Source organism: Apus apus, chromosome Z (assembly GCF_020740795.1).
Source record: "Apus apus isolate bApuApu2 chromosome Z, bApuApu2.pri.cur, whole genome shotgun sequence".
Lineage (NCBI taxonomy): Eukaryota > Metazoa > Chordata > Aves > Apodiformes > Apodidae > Apus > Apus apus.
In genome coordinates this window covers 70464269-70485249 of record NC_067312.1, presented here as the reverse complement: position 1 = coordinate 70485249, position 20981 = coordinate 70464269, and the positions used below count along the sequence as shown (strand labels likewise).

General features: G+C 39.8%; 1 protein-coding gene across 3 annotated transcripts in view; it reads right to left on the bottom strand.

The window, feature by feature from the left end:
• Window positions 1-20981, bottom strand: part of RASGRF2 (Ras protein specific guanine nucleotide releasing factor 2) — a 131537-nt gene that overhangs the window by 72664 nt on the left and 37892 nt on the right. For all 3 annotated transcript variants that reach the window (XR_007891862.1, XM_051643333.1, XM_051643334.1), the window contains exons 2-8: window positions 15089-15195; window positions 7009-7156; window positions 6270-6359; window positions 4381-4634; window positions 3238-3317; window positions 2578-2771; window positions 984-1093 (exon numbers count right to left, since the gene is read on the bottom strand). Coding sequence is in view for 2 of the 3 variants with exons in the window: in XM_051643333.1 (XP_051499293.1) it covers window positions 984-1093; window positions 2578-2771; window positions 3238-3317; window positions 4381-4634; window positions 6270-6359; window positions 7009-7156; window positions 15089-15195 (983 nt within the window). In the remaining variant the exon portion in view is untranslated. The remainder of the gene's footprint in view (window positions 1-983; window positions 1094-2577; window positions 2772-3237; window positions 3318-4380; window positions 4635-6269; window positions 6360-7008; window positions 7157-15088; window positions 15196-20981) is intronic.

The following is a 20981-nucleotide window of genomic DNA, read 5'->3' as shown; positions in this document are numbered from 1 at the left end:
GCTGAACACTAAAGGAATCAAACGTGGACACTTCTGTAAAAGATACTGCCTGCTCAGCTCTATAAGAATTTAGAGATGAAGAGGAGTCATGACCTGACTCAAACAGCTGCCTCTGTTAAAGACACACCAGGACAAAAAGGAAAAAAAAATAATCTCCAAATGAACAGGGAGTTTGCACAAGATTGTAATATCATCTTAACAGAAAAACAAAACTGAGCAGAGCATGCAATTAACAAAGCTATAAAGCAATCCCTCTTTTACAACTAAATAGTCTCCAAGCACATCTTTGGTGAATATTCAGATACTCCAGATTCATATTCTGCAGTTCACGAAGAATTTCTTTGTTCAGAGAATTCTGTTTCCCAAAGATAAAAACCAAATTTCTTACTGGGCTGACAGAGGTGGACAACTGAGAACTGTCTGGGAGTTCAGGGAAGAGCTTCATTTTGCAGGTTTTTACAGGGAGTACCAGTTATCAAAATACATCCTTAATTCCTGTTTATCTGACATTATTTGAAGCATATGTGAAAATCCATTGTTCCATTAATGCACATAAACTAGAACACAGATTGAGAACTCAGTACTTAAGACCATAGTTAATTCCTGTAGTCAGAGAGTATCAGAAATACCCTTTTTCAGTAAACTGTGAAAAAGAAAATTGCTGTGCTCATTTCCCAGGAGTAGGCAGTTCCTATAGCAACTCCTATTCTCCCCTACCCAAAATACAAGAAGACACTTGTAGATTTGTGTTGGCAAAAAATAAAAATAAAAACCACAAGCACCAAAATACTAGGCTGTGGTATTTTTGTGGGTTTTTTTCCTGATCTTTTTTTTCCTCATCTTTGGTTTGGTTTGGTTATGACCATGTTCTTAATAAGATTCTTTTTTTTAAATAACAAAGCCAAAACAAAATAAAGAAACCAGATTTTTAATGCCAAAACCTTTTGTTCAATATTATTCAACATAAGATAGAAAAATCTTACCTTGAAAGTTCTTCCAGTTTAGATTTAGCAAATTCAAGGCTTTTTCGCTCAACATGTTCATGTGGTGTGTGAGCCAGAAGTTCATGAAGTGTTATAATATATCTAGGAATCTTAAAACAAATCAAGGTATAAAATCAGTAAATCCTTTAAGGAATAATTCAAGTACAGCTTTTTGTTAAATATATGCCTTAACCTTGGTCAAAAAAATTTTACAGTCTTTTTTACATGAATATGCACAGCTAAATTATTATACATACATTCCAAATGTAACTGCTGCCAAAAATACTGAACTTCTGGGTGAGAGAGACTGCAAACATACATGTATGTTTTCAGTTTGAGGAAGCATAAGATCTATTCATCACATTTTAAAGGAAAAGATCAGGGCAGAGGCAGCCACAAAGATGACATTAAATTTCACTGTTTCAGGCTGCTATCCAAGTGGCAACAGAGAAAACTTTCAAAACTCCCTGGGAGTTCCATACATAACTTCCCTCAATTTTTATAGGATACGTGTGTTTAAATTTCTTGTGACTCTGACAATGCCAGCTGACCTGTTTGCATTTTGATAAAATTCACATTGCACTATCAGACTTTGAAGAATATTCAGTACTTGACTACTAAAGGCCACATCTAGCCCAAGAACCTTGCTCATTATTACTAAGGGAAGTTTCAAGGCTTTTAACCAAAACCAAGTGATACTGCAGTGTAACTTGTCTTTACAGAATAAAAGGTATTTGGGAGAAGAGAGATGACTTCCTCCTATGCTGAATTGAGAAGTTACCAACAATAACACATGAATAGGACCCACTCTCCCCCTTCTAAGATCCCATGACCTGTAAACTCCAAAACTTTATGGTATACAAGTTCAAAGGTAAAAAAAAATGTATTATTATAGGTGCTAGTGGCACTTTAGGCTAATACAATAATGCAAATGCAAAAATGGAAAATTATACAGCTTTATTTTTTTACTCAGTTTAGTTTGCAACTGAAGAAGCTGAGGGGGTTCACTGTTCTCTTGATGAGTAAAATGTTAGGTTAAATGCAAAAGACCAGTGTTTCACAGACCTCTTAAAACAGCTGCAAATAACTAATCCAGGCAGAGCAAGACAAAATACCAGAAGGATAAATAAAGTTTTCAAATCCTCTGCACTATGTTTTTCATTTTCTCAAGACCAAGTCACTGGAGAACAAAGTGGGAAGAAAGTTTCATAATGTATTCCTAGCGAAATGCTTGTGGCTGCTCTATCTTGTTATATCAGGTGTATTATCCCCTATTGGAATTCTGTGGAATCCTGCAGCAGGCAGAAGTCAAGCAATTATTTCTCAGCTTTTTTTCTTTCGGCCCTAGTCCTTATCCCACATTCCCCTTCAACATACATAGGATTCTGAATGGAGATTAATCAGTATAGTTGGAGAAGATCTCTACAGGCAAAGCTTCAGTATAATAATGAAATAAATGAAAAATAAATTCATTGCATTTGAGAGTGTTTTTGGTTAAGTGGGAAGAATCTTCAATCAGTTGTTATGTCAGCAACACAAATTCAATCAACCAAACATCAAAAACAAAGAGTCACAAAAAGCATACATAGACTACCTGAAACATGGGGTAAGTAAGGAAGGTTTCCAGCATCCGCCCCTCACATGCTGGGTTGGCTTCATATTGCTTCAAGAGTTTGTCAAAATCTCTGTTTTGCTTACAGTTTGCCAGCACTTGCAGACTATATTGATGATTCCGAACAAATTCTTGATATATATTCAGCATTGGCAGCAGAATGTCAAATAAATCAGCTAGAAAAAGACAAGAAATGCTCTTTTTTTTTTTTTTCCCCAGCTACCCATCGCTTGAAATTAATTTTTAAAGAAATCACTCTGTTTGACAAAAGTGAATTACTACAATCAGCTCTGTTTCCAATACACTGAGATTTCAGAAGCATTAAACTCGGCTCTTTCACCTGCCAAAACATGGCTGTTCTGGTTAGCTAATAATCAGACAATATCACTGAAAATTCAGGGGCCCCTGCCTAATGAATGCTGAGGGTGGAGGCATTTTCATCTACAGACTGGAAGACAGTCATTACTGCCTACGTAGGACTCCCATTACACCAGATCTTGTGGTGTTAGTCCTGGAAACGTGTTCTATTCAAAAAGTACTTTAAAGAAGTCCTCTCTTAAAAAACAAAGACCTTACTGTAATTTAAAAAAAAAAAATTAAAAAAATTAAAATCTTACCCCTAGAGAAAACACAGTAACTTACCTAGGATTAAGGTAGGCCAATTAGCTATTCTTGCTTTTAAGCCTTGGTGAAATATCTCATGAAGAAACATGATTGTTTCACTGAAAAACAAGTATTTAAACAATATAAGATAATTCAGGTTTAATTTTCTGGTTAACAGTCCACAGAGAAATGTCCCTTCCTGGTTAGTAGCATGTTTTGCACTTTGCTAGAAAAAAGAGAAGATCGTTATTATTATGGAAGTGCCTCCTTGTATTGCATTGTTTAAAATTTTAATGTAGTACATCTAAAAATATATAGTATTTGGTGTAGAAAGTATATTCTAACTGTTCAGTTATTCTAAATAAAAGCATCTATTAAATAACACGTTCCACATAGTTTAAGGCATAGGTTTTCCAAGAATAACCTTGGCAACGCTTTCAGTAATTTAAGAGGACCAGGAAAATAGAGAAACCTCAAGCCACTGGTGGTCATCTTGCTGCTGCTTAAGATTTGAAGCTTAAGACTTTTATATAACATGAAACTTTATGTTGTATTTTAGCTTATGAGGTCAACAGAAGTAGGGGACAATTCATAAAGCATACAGTGATCATTAATGCACTGGGGAACTAAAGGAACATGTTCTGTTTGTTAGAAGTTTGGGGCAGACTTGGACACAATCCTAATCCTGTATCAAATGTTAGATGCCTGCTGGCTTATCTGTACATACTCATTACAGTGCTACTTGGATGCTTAATGCAAAGAACATGAAAAGACAAGTGAGAGGGAAGGAGGCTCCTTAGGCAGGACAACAGAAAAGGGAAGATTTGAAGTACTCATCCTCAGGGTCTCATCTGGATCATACGAGGCCACTAAGTCAAATTTTGCACTCTTAGGAGGAAAAGAAACAGGGAAGGTGACAGCAAATAATGAGAACTGCCCTGAGAGGCACCATTTGTCTTTTTCTTTTTCCAGCAGAGGAATAGACTAAAAGGAGGCAGAGGACCAGGTGGTTTCAAACAGCATCACCAGCAGCACCTTCCCTTTTAGCCCTGGAAACATGGTCTACCCCAGTGACATTGCTTACATCAGAGCAAAAAAAAAGACTGCCAGGCCTCACTACTGCAAACAGATGGGAAGAAGTGGTCAGAGAAACTCCCACAAAGCAAACAAAATCCCTCATACCTGTTGAGGAAAATGCTACTAACATCATCATGACTGATAGGTGGCTTCTTTGAACTTGCAGCCATTCTTAAGGGCCGCAGAAAACAGTTCACAAGAACATAAAGTTGATGCACATATTCAGATTCAGCCTCCACCATGTTAAAAACTATCTGATTCCTTTTTCTCATACTTTCTGCATGAGGAGAACAAATATAATCTTGGACAATAGTTTTCCATTTTCTTCTACATAACCAGCCTCGCATAAAGCTCTGGACCTAAAAATGGACCAAGCAGAAAAGAAGAATGAGAAAAAACATTACATGACTTATCAAAAGCTCTTCATTGTAGAAATAACCCTCTAAATTAAATGCCCCCATTAAAAAAAAAAAAAAAAAAAAAAAAAAAAAGCAAAGCTGTTGCCCTTATTGATATATAACTCTACTTTTTAAAAATTTCTGTTTGTGAATGAAATCCCCAAAACCACTTTGTCATATTTGTAGCCGGGAAACAGACTGCAAATGTATCACTTACATATCAAGGCACCTTTCATTGAAAGCTCAAATATTGTACCTTTATATATTACCTTCTTTCCACTTCCAACCTGCTACCTGCTGTGTAGGTTTTTTAACTCCTTTTACAGCCCCTTACACGTTTCTCTCATCCCCCCAGAAATACTGTGCAACTCTTCCAGGTAACACATTGCAAGATGGAGTCAATATCATTACTGTCATAACGCTAAAATAGTTGTAAAACTCACTTTGCTTTGTTTTTAATAAATACCAGCTAGCATGTATATTTAAAGATAAATCTCAGTACATCACTTAGCATCAGACACCTAGTCCAGCAACACCATTATCCAGAAAAGGCTGGGTTTTTGCATTCTTAAAAAGTATCTCTATATCGTGGAAAAATCTACTTAAGCATAAGAGCCACTGAAGTTACAAAGTAGATTCAAGATTACAGAAAAGGTCTACATCTGACCACAGAAAATTTCAGTATGTCTTTGCCCAGATCTTGATGTGAAAATTATTCATCTTTAAAGAGAAATGCAAAATCTCAGTGGTAGGAGTTTAGTTTGAATAAAGAACTTCAAAAAAAAGGGCCCAGATAACAAAACAATCAAGAAAATTCACATAAGGGCACCCTTATGTACAGTGCTGACCCTGACTCACACTGTGTGACCCAGAAAACTCAGAAACTAAGTCCACATACCATGTAGAATACTATGCAATTTAAGAAACTGAACACTGTCAGAATAAGGTTGACACATACTGGACCCCATCCTCAAGCATGAATTCCATTCAAGCTCATGCAGTAGGATTTGTGGGACTCAGTGCTGGGCACAGGTCTGTAGCCTGGTTACATCCAGCCTTAAGAAACAGCGTCAAAAGCTGCAGATGTAAATGCCATACGGACGGGGAAAATTCTGTCCCTGTTATTAAAAACATGGGCCATAGTATCCTGGAACAATCACCATCAAGCAGACTGGCTGACAACCCAAACTCTGCATTTTCAATAGTTGTATTCCAGTGGCAGTGAGAGCATGTAAGTCATTCTCTTGTATCTTTACAAGCATTTTTATAGAAAGGAGAACAAAGTCACTAGACACTTGATTCCCACAGGACATAGCCTGTGACTTAATTTCAATGTTTAAAAGCAGTCAAATGTAATGTGCAAGCTTCTTTAAGACACTGAACACATACCTTCCAAGTAAAAATGAATACTTAAGCTGCAAATACACCACGAGATAAATGTGCCACTGAAACACAGGATGCTGATACAATTTAAGAGGTTTAAGTAGGGGTAAGGCAAAAGGAATCTTCTTGTTTGACTGTACTAAATGAAGACTCAACTAATTAGTACAGCCCAAATCCCACCATTCTGTTAAGCACAGAAGTCTGTGTGTTTACCTTCTTAATTTTTTTTATATCTGGATCTTCATCTTCCTGGTTGCCTTGATAAGGTCGCATTCTTTCTTTTGTCTTATTGAGAGCAACAATCTGACAAAAAAAAACACTCATTAGATGCTTTTTCAAGGTAATGAAACTCTCAGTTACATAACTAATAGAAAAATATTTTCCCCTTCTTCAACTCTGTTCAAGCTGCACAGAATGACAAGCATGTATTTGGTCACAGGGACACTAACACAGTTATCTGAAAACCAGCAAGGTTTTTGATCCAAAGGGGGGAAGGACACGAAGAGAAACAGTTCTCCTCTCAAAACCAAATGTGCCTCCCAGACTTCACCAGCTCAAGGCTGCAAAAAAAAAAAATTAAAAAAAAAAATTCAGCATTCTGTGAAGCAGAGCAGTTTGGAAAAATTTTCAGAGCTGTCACAACCAAAGATAACGTGTCGAGAATCAAATTCCACATGTGAAGACAAGTGGGAAATAGTGCAATCAATGGCACCCATACTGCAAAGCAATGTGTCACCTTAAAAGTCTCTCACAAGGAAGTGATTCAATCAGTTTAACAGTCCAAAATACTTCTAAGAGAAACATTTAGCCAAGGGTTCACAGGGGGACTAGTACATATTAATCTTATGGGTTTCCATTATTTTTATAAATATTACAGAGATATTTAATATTCTTGCAATGCACACAGCAAAGTATTATAATTCAATGAATGCTTGATGGCTCTGGCACATACCTCAGATTTAAGCCTTTCAATTTCTGTGTCTTGATCTTCCAGCTGATGTCGAAGCTGATTGGCTGCAATCTTTTCAGTCTCCACAATCTGGACAAGATGAATGTACTTCTGCATTAACACCTCCCTTTCAATCAGAATATCTGAATAACTAAAAGGGAAAACACATTAGGAAAAATAGCCAAACATTGCCTCCCATATCCTGTTACGAGATACTGACAAAATAAACATTCCACCAATGCCAACAAACCTGCAAAACTGTGTTTATTTGGCTTAATATATAAGGAAGAGCTTGATCATACATAGCTCATCCAACCTTGAGTGCTCAATGTTCATTTTAGACACAGGCCCTAGCAGTACCTAGCTTCCCAGTATCCAGTTACTGAGAGGAAAATAATTGTGCTGATCTTTTTATGAGCTTCTAATTCTTAGGCTAAGCCCAAGAATTCTATTAATTCTATTTATTTCATTTATTTTTAAGGATTGGGGTTTTTTTCCATTTTCGGGAGGACTTGGGGCAACATCTGGCACTTCATCAGAACTATTTCTAATTCTCTTCACCTGTCCTATCCTTTATGGAAGAACTTCCATAATAACTGTTGTTTTAATTTGCTAGCACTTATCATACTGCTTAGGCTAGTTTAAGATTACTCAAACAAATGTATTTATTCTAATTAGTAACAGGAACTACAGTATCAGTCTTTTTTTAGCTCTTGGGCAGGAAGCTGTCCTTCTTTTGTATTTTCCTGAAAAGGGACAGTATCCCTAGTGCAATTAGATGTCACAATCAAAGCAGTGATGAGCATCATGCTGTAACTACTGTTCTCAGCTCCAGGTAAAGGAGAAATCAGTTTATTCCCTTGCAGCATCTTCATCAGATGGTTCTTTCACTTGGTTCTGTCTCCCCCACTTAGATAACATGAATGTGCAGAAGATGCAGAGTCCTACAACATGCTTGCTTGCTGGCCTTGACTCAACAGAATCTACAGACATGTACTGCCTCTCTACCTAGGTTTTTGGGAACCTTGTTCCTATGAGGTTAAATAACTTTGATAGAGACCAAATTGCACAAAACACAGCAGAATGAAGCCCTAAACCTTTGACAAGAGGTATCTTTCTATTTTGTTGTCTACCACTGAAACTTCTTCCCAGTAGACTAGGTTGCTCCAAGCCCCATCCAACCTGCCCTTGAACACTTCCAGGGATGGGCATCCACAGCTTTCCTAGCCCAAACCTTCTCAGTCTGTCTCCATAGCAAAGGTGCTCCAGCCCTCTGATCATCTTTGTGGTCCTTCTCTGGACTTGTTCTAGGAGCTTCACGTCCTTATGTTGGGGGACCCAGAACTGGACACAATACTCCAGGTGGGGTCTCACAAAAACGAAGCAGTGGGGGAGAATCCCTTACCTTGACCTACTGGATATGCTTCTATTGATGCAGCCCAGGACACAGTTGGCTTTCTGGACTACAAACACACATTGCTCATGCTGAGCTTCTCATCAATCAACACCCCCAAGTCCTTCTCCTCAGGGCTGTTCTCAATCCATTCTCCACCCAGCCTGTATTTGTGTTTGGGACTGACCCAACCCAGGTACAAGACCTTGCACTTGGCCCTGTTGAACTTGATGAGGTTGGCATGGGCCCACCTCTTAAGCCTCTCACAGCCCCTCTGGATGGCATCCCTTCTCTCCAGCATGTCAACCACACCACACGGCTTGGTGTGGTCAGCAAATTTGCTGAGGGTGCACTCGATGCCACTGACCATGTCCCTGACAGATGTTAAACAGACCAGTCCCCGCACTGACCTCTGAGGAACATCACTTGTCAGTGGTGTCCATTTGGACATTGAGCCTTTAACCACAACTGTTTTGAGTTGGACCATCCAGCCAAGTCCTTATCCACCAAGTCATCAATCCATCAAGTCCTTGTCTTTCCAATTTAGAGACAGGGATGTCACACAGGACAGTGTCAAATGCCTTGCATAAATCCAGCTAGATGACATCACTTGCTCTTCCCTTATCCACCATCTCTGTAGCTTTGTCACAGAAGGCCACCAAATTTGGCAGGCTCTATTTGCCCTTAGTGAAGCCATGCTGGCTGTCACCAATAACCTCCTCATTTTTCCATGTTCCTTAGCACAGCTTCCAGGAGGATCTGCTCCATGATTTTGCCAGGCACAGAGGTGAGACTGACTGGCCTGTAGTGTAGTTTCCCAGCTATTCTTTCCCTTTTTGAAAATGGGGGTTATGTTTCCCCTTTACCAGGCAGTGGGAACTCCACTGGACTGCCACAACCTCTCAAATGTGATGGGTTTTGGCCTAGCAACTTCATCCACCAGTTCTCTCAGATAAAGGCCCCAGAAGTGCTCCCAGCAATTATAACTGATTTTTGTACTGAATTCAGACCAGAGTTATGGTTCATTGGATCACTCCATGCTAATGATACTAAAACTGTTCAGGCAGTCAAAAGAACCAGGCAGTGGACCTGGCCAGAACTATTCATGGTCACATCAAATCACCCTTTTGAAATGCAAAATGCACAAACTAATGCACTCTTTACGAAAAACGGGCAATACAGCTCAGGATCAGAGGGCAAAAAAAAATTTTAAGGGTAAGAAACCCACCCCAAATAATTTTTACCATAAGATCCTTTTAATAGAGATGAGGAAATACCAACTGCAAGTCTTTCAGAAGGGTGGTCCCAAACAGCTACAGGAGGTTTCATGCTCCCAAACTATGTCAGTTGTGGAATGGCTTAAAATAAGGGCATAGGTGTGTGGGGAGGGGAATGCCACCCTTATGTGAGAACAGTGCAATCGTGAAAACACATCATTCGTCAATGTGTTACTCATCAGACTCACAAGTCCTACTAAAACCAGCTGTTCCCATTGTCCTGGCACTCATTTAGACAGGAAAATCTGAGTATAGGAATTCATCTGCAACAAACTGAGCAGAACAGTACCTTACCCCATTATGCAAAATTGAGACAGAACCCAACAGCAGTCATGAAGTCCAGACCAAATACAATTAAAAGGACACCCTTGGCTGCACAAGCTGGGGCTTCACAGAGCTGTTATTAACTTGTAGATACTATCGCCAGAGAGTGTTGATTGGTGGGGTTTCAAATGCTCCTTTAGAAAACAACTACCGCACCGATCTCCTGGAGAGCCATGATTACCAGTATAACCATCACTGCTTTTGCAGTTCTGTGTCTAAGCTATTTAAAGTGCTGTCCACCAAGACCTACCAGCCCCCTTGAGAGGCTTAAGGAGCCCTTTGCAGCACACTGAGGTGCCTGCTTCTGGACCATAGCCCTTGTAGTGGACAGAACTGATTTCTAAAAAGTGCTGTGCAAGGAGCCCAGGAGGTACAGTCACCTCTGGTAGGTCATGTTAGGCTGTGTGACAAAATGCTGGTCTTCACCTATCTGGAGAGCCACAAGCCTCATCAACTGGCAGGTGAAACCCATCAAGATTAGGGAGTGGAAAGATCTCCAGATCACCTTTTGGACTGAGAAAGGTTACCAACTATAGGGATGTGAAGCTTACCATGGGATACAGAGAAGAGCATTTGGGGATTGTACAAGGCTTGTTGTGGAGCATTTAAGGGAGGAAATAATGGCAGGATAATGGAGGGATCAAGGAGGTCTGTGGAGGAGCAAGTCTGGGAAAACAGAGAGATAAGGGGACAAAAGGGGATGATGATGTAACCAGCACATCTGTCTGTTCATTACCATTATCTGGCCATGCTCTGCACCTGATCACACTGTCCATCGTGTCTTCTTATTAAACTCAACTCCTAAGTACTTTCCTGAGTGAGGGGACTCTGTATATGCATCCACAGAGCTGTAAGTGCCAGGTACTGGAGCAGGGACCCAGGGGCCGTGGGTGCCTGTGTCTGCAGTGCCAGTGGCCCCCTGGAGAGTGTGCATATGGTCTGGATGTGCACATCACTGTGTGATCACCAGCCACTGTCACACCATGACGGCTGCTGAGCAGGATTAGTTGCTGGGCAGACAGGTGTTAAAGGTGCAGTAAGTATAGGCTGCATCACCAGAGACCCTGACTTGGCTACTGGAGGGCACAGGAGATCCAGCCCAGCTACCAGGAAGACAGTGAGGTTGGGTGGCTGACTGACGAACTCATTTGCACACGTGTGTGTGTATGCCTGTGACAGCTGGACAAGAGAACATCCAAGGGCTAGCTACCAGCCAGACTGAGTGTGCAAGACAGGTGCAAGGGAGAGATCTATCATGTTTGGGTCTCTAAGTCTGCTCATGTGTGCAGGGTTGGGACTTGTGTGCTTCCAGATGCTAGCAGCTGGGGAGAAGGAGGATCCAGGAACAGCTCTGGCACACACGGCATGGCTAGGCTATTGACTGGGAAGTCCAATGCTGTACATAGGCCTTGGCTGTATTTTCACACTAACATACCCTCACTCTGAAGAATCAGAGAGGGGAACAGGAGGAGGCTGCTGGTGTTGTCTGTGCCCATTGAGTGATGAATGTCCCTGTTTGTGCTGATCCATGCAGCCAGCTGTGCTCCTATGTACATATGTGTGCTTGTTTGCATTGGAATTACATGCCAGGATGACTTCTGGTTCAACAGCAGAACAGGGAGCAGTGGCAGCCTCTCACCTCTATCAAGTGACTGGTTCTCACAGCCCCTACCAGTTCATTCTGTGGATCTCCCTAGACACAATTTTTAAGGCAGATATGAGATTGCTTTGCCTATGTTCTCAGCTCAGTTCTCTCTGCCTCATTCCTGGCCAACTGGAAACTATAAAGTAGTGGCTATTATAGCACCAAGCCTCAGCTAATACACTTTCTCCAACATCAAGGCATTAGTAGCAAGGCATTTGCTTTGAGCTTCCAGGCAGCTACCATACTGAGCTTACAGCTGCCTGCAACTGCTATATGAAATACATCCCACATTAGCAAGCAAAGCGTGCCAACAAACCTGAGAGCAAGTCGGGTTTGGGGTTTTTTTTTGTCTCTTTTTTTTTGGTCTTGTTTTTTTTTTAATTGCTGGCTTGAGGGCAGTATCTCCTCATATGCTTTCAACAGAGAGCTAGCTGAAAGAAGCACTCCCACTTCCCCCTCACATAGCACTCATGCTCTCCCACATCCCATCCTTGTGCTTCCTTCCCCCTGTGCACTGAACACAGGTGTGTAGTGTGGATGTGCAGGGAACAGACCTGGAGGAATGAGACATATTAAAAGGAAGCTGGTAAAAAATAAACATCATTCCTTTTAGCACAAATCAGTTTCCCAATTAAGTTCACACTTGTGCCTGCATGAGAGGAGGGTTGGTAAAGGTGTGGGAATGAATGGCTGACATGAGAATCACAGCTGCTTCCTTCAGCAGCAATGTGGGCTTATGCAGGACTGAAGCGTACATGAAACCACAGCCTGAAGCACTTAATTTAATTTAAAGTTTTTTGCATTAAATAATAATTTTTTAAAAAATTAAAACCATGGAAGAATTTGTAAGAGAGGGTGAAAAGTTCACCTCAATGTATTTAGAGTGAAACAGTTTTTTTCATAAAAGACTCAAGTTCTGGGACAAAGCAAAAACAGGACTTCAGCATGGATACCTACTACCCATTTGTCCATAGTGGAACATGGAGAGCAGTGAGACTCTTAAGTGTAATTTTTTCAACAGCCTGTGTATTACCACAGCTACTGATGGGGATGGGACCCTACAGAAAGCAATTAAATATTTCCATTTCACAAATGTCAACATATTGTCACATAGGAGGCTGTTCCCAGCCTTATTTTCAATTTAAGAGTAGGGGGTATGTTGTCAATACCTCCTAGAATTTTTACCTAAGACACCTGAGATGATACTACAAAAAAGTGTCTTCAGAGGGCTTCACAAAATGTCATTTAGTAATTCAAAACAAACACCTGAGAAAAGGGCCATAAATATCTTAGACTAGCCTCAAATGAACAGGGGCACTGAAGAAGTTGTCAAAGTTTTCCCATTTGTCAAAAATACTGAGAAACGCAAAGAAAAAAGTCTTACAATGATGCAGGCAAAGTTTAATCCCTGAAGCAAATCTGTTCTATTTTGTTTAATTACATTGGGAAGAAAAATCTCACACAATATTCTAGAACTATTATTTTAACTTCTTTGTTTTATACCTTTGGTAAAAGACCCAATGGTTAGGAAACTAATTATGCAACTCCAAGCTGTTTTACTAGACACAATTTAAAGCAAATAAAAGCAGCCTCCAGTGAAGTAGAAAAGCATCAGAACAATGAGGTAACCACATACAACACTCTATGTTTAGCAACTAAATGTCTGATTTCTTTTGTCTCTTGTTGATATTTGGTTCAAGAAAAGTATACTAGAACAAGAAAAGCCATGTCCAAGTCTCTGGAAAATTTCTCCAAGAATTTAGAGACCATTAGGGAAATGCAGATTAAGAAAATCCCCCAAATGACATAGTGTCCTGAGAATATCCCTCACCGTGGTGTCCACAGTTCAGTATTGTTACTACTGTCATTTCAGATGGGAACACATAAAGGCAAAAATGTCAAATAGAAAAAGGGACAGAGATAAAAAGGCTGTTCTTTCTTACAAGCTACGACAAGAGACCCAGCTGCCTTCTGAAGGCTGCAGTCATAAACTTCTGGTGGAGTCCAAATTCAACCACCCCCATCTTGAACCTCATGACTAATTTCTTCTTAGCAAGTTTAAGTTCTTAATAATTTCAACTCTGTGTTTCTTAATATTGGCCTAATTTTCTATTCAGTTCTGCCTTGGAAATTAATGTGTGATACATTCGTGGACTGAACTACCCAAAGCTGTTCTTGCTTTTTACCTGTTTTTTTTTACACCAGGTAATGGATAAGCAGAAAAATCATCCTGAAAACAGAGAACTGTAGGATCCTGCTTCCCCTGAATGCCCTTACTGCAAGACAAAAAGTCATGCTTCTTTCTTCACTTGCTTTCAGTTATACTTCACAAGATAAATGTATCCAGATTCAGAGACAGGGTGAAGACCTCCTTTCTCTCCTCCTCCCTCAACAATATGACATATCCCATCAATGGATATCCTTTGCTGGGATGGGCTGAGAGCTCAGAGCCTCACAGCTTCTCAAGACCTGAAATAATGTGTGCACCCAGAGGGCTATAATGCAAAATGTGGTTCACTGAATACCATGACCCAGTAGATGCTTTCCAAGAAAGGGTGAGACCCCATTCAGTTAGATCCAAACCCTAAAAAGAGGATGCAGATCCAAAGCCTCAATGCCCAAGCAACGTAAGACCTGCAGCTTCAGGGCCTCTTTTCACAAGTTCTAAATTAAAAACTACTAGCTGGTGGTGTTCATTTTTAGTTATAAAGCAAAATCACTTTGGTTTACATGGCTCATGTCCTAAGCAACTCAGAAACTGCCTGGTTCCTTGAGCGTTGCCATGGCACTGTAGATGAGCTGAGGTGAGTGTCTATGAGAGGAGGCTGGAGAAAGTGCATTTCAGCAAAGATATTTGCCTCTGCAAATATTTCACAAACCTGCAGTTGGATGATTTTCATTTAGAGTACACTGAAAACCTCCCCCATTCACCTTGCAGACCTTTTCTCAGGGAAAGATTACTGCATGGCTCTAAGTCCTACTGCATCCCTTTTGACAAGATGAATTGCTGTTCAGGCATTCAGTTTTTAAGTTGATATATTATTTGTTGCACTTATCATCACAATGGTTTTATCCCCCCTTTCTTAAATTTATTTCTGTATAAGAGCTTTTTAAGAAACACCCATTTATTCACTTAGCAAATCATATATTTCTTCACTCATATAACACACATTGTCTCTAACGGAGGACTAATCCTAGGTTTGTTTCCAATAAAAGAGTATTCCTCTTGAACTAATTTCAACTGGAATACAATAATTCATGAATTATAAAATACCCTGACACAAGCATGAATGATAAAGGCATTTTTTTTCTTACATCCACAAATGGCAAGCAATACACAACAAATCTGCTGTAACATTTATTTCTGTTTAGAGAGCAAATTTAGACTTTCAAATTATTATCAACTTATTTACAAGAAAATGGATTAAAAATCTGTTTTCATACCTAGCTTGATGAATAGCTTCTACCCATTCATCACCATCAACTTCATCCTCACAACGGAGCTCCAGTGGCTTCTGCCCTTCATGGCCAAAAAGAACAGTAAAGTAATGCTGCAAATTAGAATAAGAAAAAAAAAAGTTCATAAACCCTTCTAAATAAAATAGATACAAAAAATTAAAAAACAAAACAAAACAAAAAACTTTTTAAATGCAGCCTAAATTATTGCCAACCTAGGAAGCTATTTTAAGCTATTAGTCATGAAACATGGATTGAAGTTGAAAGTGGATCTTTAACATATTCTCCTGTGTATTAAGGTAATAGCTTTTGTGATACTTACTGTGAGTTATAGTTCTTAAGCTCCCACATACAAGAGAATATAATTCCCTAAGCAGCTTCTGTAGTTGAATACAATAGTGTGACTGTTGTGGGGTGTCTGTAGCTCTTTTTCCCTTACATTTTTTCACCTAAATTTTTTCTGAGATGTTAGCATGAGATACATCTGGCACTGCCACCTCTTCCTCACAAGAACACAGGTAGTGCACCAGCTCGAGCTTATTTCCTCACCTTTCCAAAAGAACAAAGGAAGTGTCGCTTCTCACTCATCACACTCCCAAAACATCTTTGACTTTCTTTCAAGAAGCCCCATGCATAACTGTCATTACAATAACTTTTTGTTTTCACAAAAAAATGCTGTTCACATAAGACTGACACATGCTTTGATGGCATTTCTAAATGAAAGATGTTGCCCACAGTATGTTTCATAGAACACAGAATTTCTGGAAGGTTTTTGCTACTTTCAGAGTGCAGTAATATTAGTAATATCTAGTGGGGAGGGGAAAACCCCCCAGTCTCATCTACCTTAAAAGCCATTTCACAAGGTTGGCCATTTACACCTTTATTTTGCATAGCTTGCATTTTAACTTACAGCCAGGCAGAAAATGGAATTCTTCCAATGTAGATGAAAACAGTAAGAAAATATTCTACCTAAGCACACACCTGTAATTATCACAGGTGTCTTAAATGCACCCATTAATAAAACAGCTGTTTCACAGGCAGAGGGACCTGCGGAGGGACCTACTCAGACATAAAACAATCACGTTATTAGGTCCAATGTTATTCAAGAGCTCGTACATCTGAAGATGTATGGACCAGCTCTCTCAGTTCTCTTCATTACCTAGAACTTCTCAACCCCTGTTCCACGTTCATCCCAGTTAACAGGGAAGTGAGTATAACCACATGCAGCAGCAATTACTTTCTGGGGTTTAAGAGCAAATTCCAAACTGGCTCTAGTCAGCAAGAGAGGTATATAAGTGGCATTCTCCCACACCATTAGCCATTTTTTGCAGCAGTAAGAAAACCCAAAGTGATGTCAACAAACATTCCGCCTTCCTTATCAAACCCACAGCTCAGCTGAAAAAGCCTCTCTGAGCCAAACACCACATTGGAGATCAAGTCAATACAAAACACCTCAGAATTAAAAGCTGAGGCAGAAGGAATACAAGCATAAAAAGAAACAGAAGGGATGAAATTTTACCTACAGAGAATTGGCTGCAGATATTGTCAACACTGGTAACGACTTTTGTCCACATAAAACCAGATTATTTCCACCATTTATTAGTCCCCTCCAAAACACCTGGCAGCCTGCTGTTCAGGTACAACACAGGAGCTGGCTGTGCCCAGAGCAGGTTCAGTGCACCCCAGATGCATGGGATTCATTACAGTGGCTCCAGCTCTGACTGCTGCACCTGCACTCGCTTTGAGGTTTGTGCCTGGGGACCTCACATTTACAAAACCCAGCTGCCTCTGTGCATCTGAGTACACTCATATGTTAGGTTTCTTTTCAGGTAACATGACTGTACCTACAGTGGCGCTCCATAAAGAGAATGCTATTCATTTACTAAATTATATTAATTTACTAAACATTGTTACTTGTATACAAATCTGTTCACACAGATCAAAAGCACTGCAGGATTAGCAACAGATCAACAAAACAGAGTCAAGGCAAAATATGAACCAGCATTCAATTTAACAGGCTATACAGAAAAACTCCAGGCTCAGATCCACTAGTTTCGGAAACAAAACAACTCCACAGTGCAGATGAGGATCAATAAATCATTAGAAAAACAACCTGATAAAACTGTGGGTTTTCAGTGGAGCATATAATTTAAACCTGAATTCCATGAATAGGAAGAAACACTTTATCAGGTCCACAGGATTCTCCACAGCAGTGTTAGAGAGAAACTTCTATAACAATACAGTGCAGTTGCAAACAACATACAGGGCACTAAAAAGTGCAGCAAGATTAACACAAATGTGTGCTGTTTATAGACTGGGACAGTCTATTTTTAAAAGTATATTTAAAGATAAATCACACTGTTCAGAGCTGCATTTTATGTAACAAGTTATTTGTGTTCCATAAAGCTGATACATATAAAATTAGAATAAAGACACAAGTGTAGACAAGCACTGGATTTAATCCCATTGTGTGGGGATTCAAGTTAAAGAGAGAGACAAAATTACAGCCCTCTCTACTTCTTTTCAAGTGAGGCAACTCAGATCTCTGCTGAGCAAGACTTTCAGCGACCTCACATCACAGAATTCAGACTTAGAGGTGTGCAGTTGCTATGGTGATGGGCATGATCTAAATGCTTAGTTAGACCAAGAAAATGCACAAGTTCAGACAAACCTAGGGGACTATACTACAGTAGGACTGTACACAATGGAAACAAAAGCTAAATTATAAGACATTTGTTTTCAAAAGCTGCTTTAAAAATCATGTATATCCTCCAACCCCTCAAAAATGCGTATTTCACTCAAGCATCAGCATCAGCTATCAGATCAGTTGCCCAGAGTAGTCAACTCTAGAGCACACAAAGTGCAAGAAAATACTGTAACATGCCTCCAAAAAGAATCTCCAAGTTAACCCTGAATTCTCTTATTTAAAATAAACAAATTTACTGCAAGAAAATAAGATGGTATCTTCACATTATTTTATTTTCAATTTGATTATGCTTGTGCGTGGGCCAGTATAAATTTATATATAGACATAAATTATTTTAGCACTGCCACTCAATCTGCTAAATAGCTGGGCTTTCACATCCCTGCAGTACAGTAGAGGTGAAAATCACCTTTCTGCATATACATTCCTGGTTTCTATAAGTGATGACAGTAAATATTTGAGAGCTAGAGGACACATCTATTGCTGTCATAATCACTCACCATGTCTGTTGGACTAGTAAGCAGGCTCTCATGTTTCAAGCTAAGCACGTCGTTCACTTGGACAATTGTTTATTATTAAATGTGAAGGTCTTTAGAGTCATAGAAGATAAAATGAACATTCAGTATTTTTATATAAAACAGATTCAGTAATTCCATTTTAAGGTGTCTTTTCAGTATTCGGGTATGCACAAGCAAAGAAATTGTCTCCATTTACATAAAAACATCTTTGGTGGAGTTCTCCAAAAGAGAGTTTGGAAATAGAAGGAGGGGTTGGACTAGATGACCTTTCGAGGTCTCTTCCAACCCCTAACATTCTGTGATTCTGTGAAAGCCCAGCATAATAAACAGTGTACTCTGGTACTTCTTTCACTTGGGGTCTTAATCTTGTTTCAATCTTGTCTCTGAAGTGGAGATGCCCATCAGCTCATTCCTTTTCACCATAGGAACAAGCTCTGATTAACAGTAGGTACAAGTCATAGAAGTGATACAAAACAAGTAATCCATCTTGACCCTTTGTTCTTTCCTTGATGGTCAGACAAGACAGTGCTTGCTTGCCTATGGAAGGTATATCATGGAGTCACAGAATTAAAGAATCACAGAATATTAAGGGTCAGAAGGGATCTCCAAAGATCATCGAATCCTTGCCAAAGCAGGATCGCCTAGGGCTGGTCACACAGGAACAAGTCCAGGCGAGTTTTGAATGTCCCCGGAGAAGGAGACCCCACAACCTCTCTGGGCAGCCTGTTCCAGTGCTCTGTCACCTGTACAGTGAAAAAGTTTTTCCCTACGTTTACGTGGGAACTCCTATGCTCTGGCTTGCACCTGTTGCCCCTTGTCCTATCACTGGACATCACTGAAAAAAGCCTGGCTCCATTCTCCTGACACTTGCCCTTAACATCTTTGTAAACATTGATGAGGTCGCCCCTCAGTCTCCTCCAAGCTAAAAAGACCCAGCTCCCTCAGCCTTTCCTCATCAGGGAGATGTTCCACTCCCTTCATCATCTTTGTGGCTCTGCCCCAGACTCTTTCAAGCAGTTCCCTGTCCTTCCTGAACTAAGGGGCCCAGAACTGGACACAACTTAGTTCTTATAAACCTGCCCAGATAACGGCTGTATTCAAAATAAGACAGCAAAAGCTCTGAAGTTGCCACTTTCCAAGGGGGAAACCAAGCATCTTTCTCGTAAAAAACAAAATGAACCCAAGTCAACCAACAAACCAACAACACCATCCCCCCCAAAAAAACCCAAACAAACAACACAAAAAAAAACCCCAAAAAATCCCACCCCCTCAAAACCAAAACAGAACAGAACAATTCAAATTATATATGTCCTGCAAGAGAAACACTACTTTTAACGCATTCTGAGGTAGAGCTTCCACCAATACAGACACCCTACAACTACACTTCCTCACAGCAGAGTATCATTCCCCTTGTGACAAACGAGCATTTGCTGTTGATGAAGTCAGAGTCACTCCAACATGGACACTGCACTCTCCAGTGCGTGGGAACACTCCCATGGCTCATTCTCCTCACTCCACCTCACGTGGAAACTGCAAGGGATATCTCCTGTCCCATCCCTTAGACCCTATCCCCTGATAACTTATCACTACATCTGTTTTGTCAGTTACTTCTTTTCACCACCCAGCAGTTGTAGTAACTCGACTTGTCTTTTCCATTTGTAAACTAGTGGTGATGCTTGCAACAATTCAGTTACTGAAACATGGGTGGACCAAGGAGGATTAGCATTCATCTTCCCACAGCAGTGCTGCTACCCCAGGTAATGACACTGCTTCACAATCCCTACTGCAAGCTCCTGCCTCCAGCTCCTTGTACATTTGGCCAGCTTTGAATGTCCAGATGGAAAAACTCATACTGGAGCAGTAATGCATGTGTCAACAGTGGATTTGTTATCCTATCCTTTCCATCAGCATGGTGTATAAACATTTGAATTATGTTTCAAAGGATTCCAAGATGACTACAGAATTTTGTTGTATTGTGGATTTGTTAATGATTATTGTGTGGTAATAGCTACTTGTCTATCAACTCCTTTCCCCTAAACTTTTATTAAACATAAAACAAACCTAATTCTCTTCATACTGTACTATATAAACACCATTTTTAAAGCTTATATTTGGCATTACCTCATTACATGCTATTTCTTGATTGCACAGTCCTGGTTTAATCTTTCAAGCCAAGACATTGAGACTAATTGAAAAAGAAAATTCCAGCTGTCAATATTTATAAGAATGGAGACTATAAATGAAAAAGAACTGTAAAAAGTTATTCTGTGTACCAAGACTGTTTCATACAAAATTCAGTCTTCAATGTGAGGCATGAGGGAGCTTAATTATTTGAAGGTAAAATTCTACCTTAGAAGGTAAAAAGATGGGTGAGGAGATTAATTAAAATTTAGGATGACAAGCTAAAAATAGTTCTCACTCTTTGACCTCTAGTGACATTTTCATCTCAGAATCTGGAAACCCTTATGCAAACTCAAAAGCTAGTAAATTATTGAGCAGCAGAAGACAATGACTGCAGCAACTGAAGAGTCTCAATAATCCTTGAAGGAAAACAGCAAATTGCAGTCTAAATCAAAGCAGATTATACTGTTCAAGGATGTGTAAACTCATAAAGTTTTCAGATGTGTTCTACTGACAGTATTTTGCCCAGCTGCTCAAA